Source organism: Oncorhynchus kisutch, linkage group LG3 (genome assembly GCF_002021735.2).
Source record: "Oncorhynchus kisutch isolate 150728-3 linkage group LG3, Okis_V2, whole genome shotgun sequence".
Lineage (NCBI taxonomy): Eukaryota > Metazoa > Chordata > Actinopteri > Salmoniformes > Salmonidae > Oncorhynchus > Oncorhynchus kisutch.
Window position 1 is genome coordinate 74,587,191 of NC_034176.2, and position 12,777 is coordinate 74,599,967.

The following is a 12,777-nucleotide window of genomic DNA, read 5'->3' on the forward strand; positions in this document are numbered from 1 at the left end:
GCTTAACAATCCAGCCATCCTACAATCTAAGCTTGATGCCCTCAATCTCACACAAATGATCAATGAACCCACCAGGTACAACCCCAAATCCGTAAACATGGGCACCCTCATAGATATCATCCTAACCAACTTGCCCTCCAAATACACCTCTGCTGTTTTCAACCAAGATCTCAGCGATCACTGCCTCATTGCCTGCATCCGTAAGGGGTCTGCGGTCAAACGACCACCCCTCATCACTGTCAAACGCTCCCTAAAACACTTCAGCGAGCAGGTCTTTCTAATCGACCTGGCCCGGGTATCCTGGAAGGATATTGACCTCATCCTGTCAATAGAGGATGCCTGGTTATTCTTTAAAAGTGTGTTCCTCACAATCTTAAATAAGCATGCCCCATTCAAAAAATGTAGAACCAGGAACAGATATAGCCCTCAAGACCTGACTCTCAAGACCTGACTGCCCTGGACCAGCACAAAAACATCCTGTGACGTTCTGCATTAGCATCGAACAGCCCCCGTGATATGCAACTTTCAAGGGAAGTTGGGAACAAATATACGCAGGCAGTTAAGAAAGCTAAGGCTAGCTTTTTCAAACAGAAATTTGCATCCTGTAGCTCAAAATTTGCATCCTGTAGCTCAAAAAAGTTCTGGGACACTGTAAAGTCCATGGAGAATAAGAGCACCTCCTCCCAGCTGCCCACTGCACTGAGGCTAGGAAACACTGTTACCACAGATAAATCCACTATAATTGAGAATTTCAATAAGCATTTTTCTATGGCTGGCCATGCTTTCCACCTGGCTACTCCTACCCCGGTCAACAGCCCTACGCTCCCCACAGCACCTCGCCCAAATCTCCCCCACTTCTCCTTCACCGAAATCCAGACAGCTGATGTTCTGAAAGAGCTGCAAAATCTGGACCCCTATAAATCAGCCGGGCTCGACAATCTGGACCCTCTCTTTCTAAAATTATCTGCCAAAATTGTTGCACCCCTATTACTAGCCTGTTCAACCTCTCTTTCATATCGTCTGAGATTCCCATAGATTGGAAAGCTGCTGCGGTCATCCCCCTCTTCAAAGGGGGAGACACTCCAGACCCAAACTGCTACAAACCTAAATCTATTCTACCCTGCCTTTCTAAGGTCTTCAAAAGCCAAGTTAACAAACAGATTACCAACCGTTTCGAATCCCACCGTACCTTCTCCGCTATGCAATCTGGTTTCAGAGCTGGTCATGGGTGCACCTCAGTCTCGCTCAAGGTCCTAAACAATATCATAACCTCCATCGATAAGAGACATTACTGTGCAGCCGTATTCATCGACCTGGCTAAGGCTTTTGACTCAGTCAATCACAACATTCTTATTGGCAGACTAAAACGCCTTGGTTTCTCAAATGATATCCTCACCTGGTTCACCAACTTCTTCTCAGATAGAGTTCAGTGTGTCAAATCGAAGGGCCTGTTTTCCGGACCTCTGGCAGTCTCTATGGGGGTGCCACAGGGTTAAATTCTCGGGCCGACTCTCTTCTCTGTATACATCAATGATGTCGCTCTTGCTGCTGGTGATTCAATGATCCACCTCTACGCAGACGACACCATTATGTATACTGGCCCTTCTTTGGACACTGTGTTAACTAACCTCCAGATTAGCTTCAATGCCATACAACTCTCCTTCCGTGGCCTCCAAATGCTCTTAAATGCAAGTAAAACTAAATGCATGCTCTTCAACCGATCGCTGCCCACACCTGCCCGCCCGTCCAGCATCACTACTCTGGTCTAGAGGTCGACCGATTAATCAGAATGGCCAGTTAATTTGGGCCGATTTCAAGTTTTCATAACAATCGGACATCTGTATTTTTTTATATATTTTTTTTAGACTTTTCTTGCAATGAGCAATCCCGGATCGTAATCATAGCCTCAAACGAATTAGCATAATGCAGCGGACATAAATACCCCTAGATTAATTAATTAATTAATTAATTGAATTAAATATATTAAAACACAAGCTTAGCCTTTTGTTAACACTGTCATCTCAGTTTTTCAAAATATGCGTTACAGCCAACGCTAGACAAGCATTTGTGTACGTTTATCATGGCATAATGCTATGCTAGGCTCTGCTGGCAGCAGGCAACATTTTCACGAAAATAAGAAAAGCAACCAAATTAAATCATTTACCTTTGAAGAACTTTGGATGCTTTCACTCAGGAGACTCACAGTTAGATAGCAAATGTTCCTTTTTTCCAAAAATATTATTTTTGTAGGCGAAATAGCTCCCGTTTGTTCATCATGCTTGGCTGAGAAATCGACCGGAAAATGCTACCACTACAACGCCAAACTTCAAAATTAACTCCATAATATCGACAGAAAAACGGCAAACGTTGTTTAGGATCCATCCTCAAGGTGTTTTTAACATATATATTCGATAATATATCCGTCGAGGCAATTGGTTTCTCATAAGAAGCGATTGGAAAAATGGCTACCTCAGTATTTTAGGCAAGATTTTCTGCGGGAGACACCATGTGACCACTTGCTATATATGGTCCCTTACGGCTATTCTTCAATGGAAATGCGTAAAAAGACAGCACGATGTTGTAGACACCTTGGGGAATACGTGGAAAATGTAAGCTCATCCGTAGCTCATTCACAGCCATATAAGGAGTGATTGACATGAGGCGGTTTCAAAAAATGCGGCACTTCCTGGTTGGATTTTTATCTGGGTTTCGTCTGTAACATCAGTTCTGTGGCACTCACAGACAATATCTTTGCAGTTTTGGAAACATCAGAGTGTTTTATTTCCAAAGCTGTTAATTATATGCATAGTCGAGCATCTTTTCGTGACAAAATATCTTGTTTAAAACGGGAACGTTTTTCATCCAAAAATGTCAATAGCGCCCCCTAATGCATAATTGGTTAACTAGGCAAGTCAGTTAAGAACACATTCTTATTTTCAATGATGGCCTAGGAACGGTGGGTTAACTGCCTCATTCAGGGGCAGAACAACAGATTTTCACCGTGTCACCTCGGGGGATCCAATCTTGCAACATTACAGTTAACTAGTCCAAAGCAATAACAACCTGCCTCTCTCTCGTTACACTCCACAAGCAGACTGCCTGTTACGCGAATGCAGTAAGCCAAGGTAAGTTGCTAGCTAGCATTAAACTTATCTTAGAAAAAACTATCAATCATAAATCACTAGTTAACTACACATGGTTGACGATATTACTAGATATTATCTAGTGTGTCCTGCGTTGCATATAATCTGACTGAGCATACAAGCATACAAGTATCTAAGTATCTGACTGAGAGGTGGTAGGCAGAAGCAGGCGTGTAAACATTCATTCAAACAGCACTTTCGTGCGTTTTGCCAGCAGCTCGTCGTTGTGCGTCAAGCATTGCGCTGTTTATGACTTGAAGCCTATCAACTCCCGAGATGAGGCTGGTGTAACCGAACTGAAATGTCTAGCTAGTTAGCTCGCGCTAATAGCGTTTCAAACGTCACTCGCTCTGAGCCTTCTAGTAGTTGTTCCCATTGCTCTGCATGGGTAACACTGCTTCGATGGTGGCTGTTGTCGTTGTGTTGCTGGTTCGAGCCTAGGGAGGAGCGAGGAGAGGGACGGAAGCTATACTGTTACACTGGCAATACTAAAGTGCCTATAAGAACATCCAATAGTCAAAGGTTAATGAAATACAAATGGTATAGAGGGAAATAGTCCTATAATTCCTATAATAACTACAACCTAAAACTTCTTACCTGGGAATATTGAAGACTCATTTTAAAAGGAACCACCGAGCTTTCATATGTTCTCATGTTCTGAGCAAGGAACTGAAACGTTAGCTTTCTTACATAGCACATATTGCACTTTTACTTTCTTCTCCAACACTTTGTTTTTGCATTATTTAAACCAAATTGAACGTTTCATTATTTACTTGAGGCTAAATAGATTTTATTGATGTATTATATTAAGTTAAAATAAGTGTTCAGTATTGTTGCAATAAGTGTTCAGTATTGTTGTAATTGCCATTATTACAAATAAATAAATAAAAATCGCCCGATTAATCGGCATCGGCTTTTTTGGTCCTCCAATAATCGGTATCGGCGTTGAAAAATCATAATCGGTCGACCTCTACTCTGGACAGTTCAGACTTAGAATATGTGGACAACTACAAATACCTAGGTGTCTGCTAAGACTGTAAACTCTCCTTCCAGACTCACATTAAACATCTCCAATCCAAAATGAAATCTAGAATCGGCTTCCTATTCCGCAACAAAACATCCTTCACTCATGCTGCCAAACATACCCTCGTAAAACTGACTATGCACACACACTTCGGCGATGTCATTTACAAAATAGCCTCCAACACTCTACTCAACAAATTGGATGCAGTCTATCACAGTGCCATCTGTTTTGTCACCAAAGCCCCATATACTACCCACCACTGCGACCTGTACGCTCTCGTTTGCTGGCCCTCGCTTCATACTCATTCGCCAAACCCACTGGCTTCAGGTCAACTACAAGTCTCTGCTAGGTAAAGCCACGCCTTATCTCAGCTCACTGGTCACCATAGCAGCACCCACCCACAGCACGCGCTCCAGCAGGTATATCTCACTGGTCACCCCCAAAGCCAATTCTTCCTTTGCCTGCCTCTCCTTCCAGTTCTCTGCTGCCAATGAAAAAATCTCTAAAGCTGGAGACTCTTACCTCCCTCACTAGCTTTAAGCACCAGCTGTCAGAGCAGCTCACAGATCACTGCACCTGTCCATAGCTCATCTGTAAATAACCCATCCAATCTACCTCATCCCCATACTGTATTTATTTACTTATCTTGCTCCTTTGCACCCCAGTATCTCTACTTGCACATTCATCTTCTGCACATTCTACCATTCCAGTGTTTAATTGCTAATTGTAATTACTTCACCACCACGGCCTATTTATTGCCTTACCTCTCTTATCCTACCTCATTTGCACAAGCTGTATATAGATTTTTCTACTGTATTATTGATTGTATGTTTGTTTATTCCATGTGTAACTCTGTGTTGTTGTATGTGTCGAACTGCTTTGCTTTATCTTGGCCAGGTCGCAGTTGCAAATGAGAACTTGTTCTCAACTAGCCTACCTGGTTACATAAAGGTGAAATTTAAAAATTCCTCTGAGGGGGAGAGGTGCCAGACTAGAAGTGCCTGTCTGCCTGGCTGGATGGCTGGTGGAGCCCAGAGAGTAACACACTGTTACAGCATTGCAGCATTACTGCCTGGTGTCACTTCACATAAAGCCTGGCTAATTCTGCACCAGGAGCAGTTTAGAGGGGCTCTGATCTCAGATTAAGAGACGCACAATCCACTTCCTTGATCAGCAGCCTGGTTATCCATTTAAATTGTTATGAAAGCTCAGCACAGCCAAGTGCCAAGCGAACCAGATGCTGGCTTCATGTTTGTGTGTGTGTGTGTGTGTGTGTGTGTGTGTGTGTGTGTGTGTGTGTGTGTGTGTGTGTGTGTGTGTGTGTGTGTGTGTGTGTGTGTGTGTGTGTGTGTGTGTGTGTGTGTGTGTCCATGTCAGTCACTGTGTGTGTGTGCATGTTGTTTGTGTTATGTGTGCGTGCATGTGTGACGGGTCTTTCCATGGGCAGGTGGAGGGTCCGATGGCATAGGGGGAAGAGCAGGGCTTGTAAGAGGGAGCTGAGGCCAGACCAGATCAATCCAGCATCTGTGGGCAGATGTATAGGGAATCTCCCAAGCAGCCACAGAGCCCCAGTGTTGTATGATGTAATGTGTTAATACACAGGCAGCATTACGTGCATGGTGAAAAGGCCATCAGGTTTATGACAAACACATTGGCTCACTGCTAAAGTGTTGACTATTGGAGCTAACAAGGCAAGGATTATGGAAATATTCAGGAAAAGCATGAGACGATTCATGGTGCTAATGATCTGATGTGTTTCTGTGAACCATCGAGGACTCCAATCTATCTCATATTCCTTCTATCTAGAACATGTATGGTGTTCTCACTCCCAATATCGAAGACAGGAGCAAGAAAAAGCTTTTGAGGCAATATCTCCAGCCTTTCAATAAACTTCTGTAATCCAATTCACTGATGCAATAACCAAGACTTGTTAAAGGCAGAGCCATGCAATTACTGAATATAATAGGCCCCGGGATCAATAGAGCCAGGATTGAGACTCCAGTTTCCAACATCTAGAGAGGCAGAGGAGCATAAAGATACTCAAATGATAACATCACAGTGGGCCCGTAATCAACATTTCAAATTTGTAACCATCTCGAATCCATTTCTACATAGATCATTACTCCTGTCTAATTTGATTGGAAGGGAGAAGTGATACCCACCGCTGAGTGGAATTGAATCCCGGTGTACAGTATCATACTCTCTAAGGAGAGCAGTCAAGCCGCCCTGTTAGGATGGGTGTTTTAACAGGAGCACACCAAGGTCATCTTATCTCATTCTGTAAGTGCAGAATAATAACACACCAGCCATCTACAGTAAAAATCCAATGTTGTTTTATCTGTTACATATGACGTTTTGGTTGATTTTGATACACCAGCCATCTACATATCCAACATTATTTTATCTATTGAATAAGCATATTGGTTTATTTTGATACACTAGTCATCTAAGTATCTAATATTGTTTAATCTATTTGAATAAGCATATTGGCTAATTTAAAGATGTTCTCTGAGTTTTAGTATACCAGTGAGTAAATAGCCAGTAGTGTTTGTGTAGAGATGACTCAGTGTTCTGCATTATACAGTTGCAAGAGAACTTGATGTTTTTTTTTACAATTACCATTAGCCTCAATTGTCTATGCAGAATGCAGTTGTATATATTTAGCTGCTGTTAAAGTCACTCATTCATCATGGAGCCAGATCCATTTTGGCTGGTGCTGGTACAGAAGCTTTCCCTCCCAGTGCACCCAGAGCCAAGGCCTGTCACATTAACTTGATTAATACAGTGTTACAGTAGAGAGAAATCTCATTTTAGTGTGAAATTACACAATTCAAAGAGGAAAGTCACTTAAATTTCCCCCCAGTTCAGGTTACAAGAAACAATACTTCACACACTCCAATTCTTAATAATCTGTGCTCTGTCTGTGGTTACACTCAGACATATTTTTCTATGTCGCTCTCTACACGCACGCACGCACACGCACGCACACACACAAAATGTGGGCTGAAGTACAATACCATCTGCACCGTAACACTGGAAACAGTTGCTCCTTTTGATCAAATGCAAATGAGCTGCTTGGCTGTTCTATCAACTCTCCTGTCTTCCCCCTACCACCAGCCCCCACCCAGCCAGTCCAGCCACACTGGGCTTTCACAGCTTGGGCTGAATGATCTCTGAACAGCTTGTGATGGTGTGGCCTCCACTCGCCTCACCACAGAGGGCCCCAGCCATAGAAGTAGAGTAACTAGATTGGGTAAAAAAAAAAAGCCCCTTTGACCATGGCAACATTGAGTTGCATGGGGATGCAACATTTAGTTGCATGGGGATGCCGGTTCTAGTAATTATATTTCTTTGGCCTCAGCAGCCCCTGGACATGGAGGATGGATGCACTAAGTTTTAGCAAATTTGTTGGCAAATGAAACATCTCCCTATAAGACTCTATGAAAGCTTTGTAGTTGCGTCAGTCTGTGCAGTCCCGGCTGTACTGTATCTGCATGACTGAGTAGCATCACCATTGAGCTAAAGAAACAATAGCTTTCTCAACCATGGAGAAAGATGTGATGTGTAACATTACAAAGGTATCTGTTTTCATCTTCTCTATGGCAATACTGTGGTTGCTTGGTACATGGTTGAGAGAGCAGGCTAGATCAGTCTCTCTTTAGACAGCACCCTGGTACACTAAACAGTATGAGATTGCTCTGTTTTGAACTATTGTGGATGGATGATGGCTATTTTTGGTGCACTTCTCCCTAATGACAGGGCAGGAGAGAGGGTGGAGGTCGACTACACTGGTATATTTAGCACACTGTTGAATCCTCAGTCACCAACGCTCAGAGGGACATGAAATGTGAGTTCGGCAGCTCATCAGAAGTAGTCCCAAACCTACTCTATGTGTCCTTACCATAACATACACAGATCATTCAGACACTTCTAAAGTCATGCCACATGATGTTCAAGGCATTGGAACTGCCAGGCAAGACAGAGAGTGGTTTTGTGAGTGATGGCGCGTGTTTCTCCTCAGGCTCCTTGATCATGTCTTGGAACACGAGGGAAAACAGGTGTTTACATCCCTAACTTTCTGACACCTCACCTTGGCTTGGCTTGCTGAGTCCTGTCAAGCTAGACACATCACAAGGCTTTCAGAACTTGACTAATCTTACTATCAATCTATGCAGGGTCTTGCTTCAGTATGAAGCTATTAAACAGCAATACAACAAAGCCTTACTCAATGTTAAAAACAATTGTAGTCTATAATTTACTATAGCTTGTCTGCCGGTCCACTGTCGGACAAATAGTAGTTGTTATCTTTGACATCTGATTCATTGACTTCCCTACATCTCCAATGTTGGCCTTGACATGATCAGTACGTAGAGAAGGGATCAGAACATGGAGAAGGGATCAGAATGTAGAGAAGGGATCAGAACATGGAGAAGGGATCAGAACGTAGAGAAGGGAGCAGAACGTGGAGAAGGGATCAGAACATGGAGAAGGGATCAGAACGTAGAGAAGAGATCAGAACTTGGAGAAGGGAGCAGAGCGTGGAGAAGGGATCAGAACATGGAGAAGGGAGCAGAATGTGGAGAAGGGATCAGAACGTAGAGAATGGATCAGAACATGGAGAAGGGATCAGAACGTAGAGAAGGGATCAGAACATGGAGAAGGGAGCAGAACGTGGAGAAGGGAGCAGAACATGGAGAAGGGAGCAGAACTTAGAGAAGGGATCAGAACATGGAGAAGGGATCAGAACGTAGAGAAGGGATCAGAACATGGAGAAGGGAGCAGAACGTGGAGAAGGGATCAGAACATGGAGAAGAGATCAGAACTTGAAGGGAGCAGAACATGGAGAAGAGATCAGAACGTGGAGAAGAGATCAGAACGTGGAGAAGGGAGCAGAACATGGAGAAGGGATCAGAACATGGAGAAGGGATCAGAACGTGGAGAAGAGATCAGAACATGGAGAAGGGAGCAGAACATGGAGAAGAGATCAGAACATGGAGAAGAGATCAGAACGTGGAGAAGGGAGCAGAACGTAGAGAAGGGATCAGAACATGGAGAAGGGATCAGAACGTAGAGAAGGGATCAGAACATGGAGAAGGGAGCAGAACGTGGAGAAGGGATCAGAACATGGAGAAGAGATCAGAACATGGAGAAGAGATCAGAACATGGAGAAGAGATCAGAACATGGAGAAGAGATCAGAACGTGGAGAAGAGATCAGAACATGGAGAAGAGATCAGAACGTAGAGAAGAGATCAGAACGTGGAGAAGAGATCAGAACGTGGAGAAGAGATCAGCACATGGAGAAGAGATCAGAACATGGAGAAGAGATCAGAACATGGAGAAGAGATCAGAACATGGAGAAGAGATCAGAACGTGGAGAAGAGATCAGAACATGGAGAAGAGATCAGAACATGGAGAAGAGATCAGAACATGGAGAAGAGATCAGAACATGGAGAAGAGATCAGAACATGGAGAAGAGATCAGAACGTGGAGAAGAGATCAGAACGTGGAGAAGAGATCAGAACGTGGAGAAGAGATCAGAACATGGAGAAGAGATCAGAACGTGGAGAAGAGATCAGAACGTGGAGAAGAGATCAGAACATGGAGAAGGGATCAGAACGTAGAGAAGAGATCAGAACGTGGAGAAGAGATCAGAACGTGGAGAAGAGATCAGAACGTGGAGAAGAGATCAGAACGTGGAGAAGAGATCAGAACGTGAAGGGATAGTTGAGGAAAGTGGAGAAGGGATACTTACATCACCACCGCCAGCGACATCTGCCATGTTCATGTAGTTGTTGTTGTTGGCAAACTGCAAGAGAAGAGAACAGATCATCATTATACCTCTGGCCTCATACCAAGATTATGTCAAATCAGTGTCACAGAGATATTTCCTTTCACAGATCCATTCAATTAGTGTCACTTGCGTTTACGTTTTTCACATTTACGTGTTGAGTTTAGTCCTAGTTGTTTCTGCTTGGGTGACATTGCTCTATTGTCACATAGTAGAATATGTCTTTTGAAAAGCTGTAGCCAATTCACTGCAAGGTAATGAAAATCTGGAATCTGGAATAATGAAATTCATGCCTTATGGGATGGTAATTAAGCATGGGTTTGCATCACAAAGCAAAGTATCAAGATGCTCTGGCAGGTTATTAACTTCAAGTAACCCAAGGGAGGAGGATGCTGCCAAGGAACTAAAAAAAGATGGTGGGAGAGTACCAATAGGACATGGAGCGGTTGTGGTTTTTTGGATTGGTGAAAGGCAAGCATGAATGGAGGGGATAAGTGTAGCTAGATGAGCTATTACAAAATGTGTCCTTTAGTTTAGTTAAGAAATAGCAACAGCGCTGTGTTTTGCGTTCATGACGAGCCCCCTAAACCCACACACACAGCCCTCCTAGCAAAATGGCTGCCACTTCCTTTCTTCTGAGACACAAGCATGCTGACAGGTAGGAACAATGGGAGACAGAATGAAGAATTATGCACTAGCAGCTGGGCTCTAGAGCACAATGCACCTCTCTGTGACCAGGCTACAGCAGCAGCACAAACCCCACAAACCCTACCTACACCGGGCAGGGAGGAAGAGGGGAAGAGGTTTGTGTCTTCATGAGTCCTCCCTCTGTGAGACACTTTCTCCATTTGCACAAAGCACTGGAATAATCTCATTTTGTGTAATTATTACAAAGTCATTCTAGTGAAACATTATGAAAGTGGAACAACTCAAATATAGAGGGAGAGAAAAAATGGTTTCTTATCTTAAGCGGAAGCCAAACAATAGTGGAAACAAATTAAGATCAGAGCGAGATGAGAAGTGCATTCATTTATTTTCCACTCCTTTGTTTTTTTCTCCCCTCGTTTTCTTGTGAGTGGTTAGTATGCGAATGTAATTACCGAAAGAACTGCAGCTAATCAACTACGAATGGTATCCATTAATTAGCCTATGCCTTGGAGAGAGAGCGTGTAGAATCAGCAGCAATGTTAACAGCGTAATGCACCAATGAGAAGGGAAGCCACAAGCCCCACTAGCAGTTGGCAAAGCAGGTGGTTTGATACATTCAACACAACCCGTTTGTAGACCTCTTTACCTGGAGCTGTCCCACTGAACTGCATCTGAGCACTGGGGTTCACACACACACACACACACACACACACACACACACACACACACACACACACACACACACACACACACACACACACACACACACACACACACACACACACACACACCACAGAGAGTTGCAGATAACCTCAACTGTGAAACCTCTGTCAATAAGGAGCGGTCCTCCCTTCCCCCTTCTGCACTTTCAGACCTGACATGGCCAGGGTATTCTATGGTCAGGCATTCTGAGAATCACACAGAGACACAGACACAGACACAGACACACACACACACACACATCTGGCATTCTGAGCCACACTCGGCTAGTAATTAACCTCAACGCAGCCTGGGCTTATCTGTGAAGTGTTACACTGTCCCCTTCTTCTTTTAGATTACAAATTGAAGCCTCAGAGATATCTCTCTCTATTGAAACACAGGCAACATTGTGTTGATGTGGGAAGATATAGGAAGGTTTTGTGCAGTGCTACCTCTGTTCCTAACCCCCCTGGGTTTTTTCTGGTAAGTGAGACGTTAGGGGGTGAACAAACAATAGCTCTGGAACCAAGAGAACTCTGAATATTGTGGGAAATGGAGAGGGAACATAAGGATCTAAGGAGGTGAATACATCATTTTGTTGTTATTGTGGGCTTTCTAATGGCAAGAACTGATGTGGAGGTAGGCTATGTCTTCCCAGAGCATGCAGGTAGTGTGTTGGTTGTCAGTGTTTAGTTATTCATTAGCGTCATCGACATCCAACTGTTTCCCAATGCAATTACTACCTGCAACATACAGATGCAGGATCTTAATTTGATCACTCTTTTTATGCTGAATATTTTTCTGTGCCGCAGAAAATGCAGACGAGCTTCATGATATACACAAATTCACTGAAAACCAGCACTAACACGTGGTTATATTAACAGTATTCCACTTTTCATGTAGCCTCATTTTGACCAGCTAATAGCCTAACTACCGATCAAGCAACATTATGGACTAAACATTAAAATCCTGTTGCACAGGATTATTTTGCTGTGACAATACAGGTCAAATTAAGATCTGTAAACTACCGCCTCTGTGGTGTGTGCTCCCAACACATGGTGAATTTATACCTCAATAACACAAACACCACGCTCTAAGGTGAAACAATAGGAAAACAACCAACAACAATTGATGCTGGACTGAGTTCCAGTAAATTAACTTCAGTGAAAACACTGCAATAAGGAAAGGCCATTAATTAGTATTGTGAAACTCTTTAGGAAGACTGCCCCATTTCCATGAGGTGTGTTTTATTGTGCTTCCAGTTCCAGGGCACATTGGGTACAAGTCCAACTCTCCTCTGAGAACTAGACTGTATCCCAAATGGCACCCTATGCCCTATGTAGTGCACTACTTTTGGACCCTGGTCAAGAGCAGTGCACTATAAAATGAATAGGGGGCCATTTGGGACACATCCTAGTCTCTTACCAACACCATTGGAAATGGTCCCCAGCCACCAGAATCAATCTTGACCATT

General features: G+C 43.4%; 1 protein-coding gene across 1 annotated transcript in view; it reads right to left on the reverse strand.

Annotated features, from left to right (window-relative positions):
• The window catches only part of LOC109874969 (TOX high mobility group box family member 3-like), a 63,989-nt gene that overhangs the window by 17,199 nt on the left and 34,013 nt on the right, over positions 1–12,777 (reverse strand). Inside the window, exon 2 of the mRNA XM_031814619.1 lies at positions 9,921–9,974. Coding sequence (XP_031670479.1) covers positions 9,921–9,974 — 54 coding nt within the window. The remainder of the gene's footprint in view (positions 1–9,920; positions 9,975–12,777) is intronic.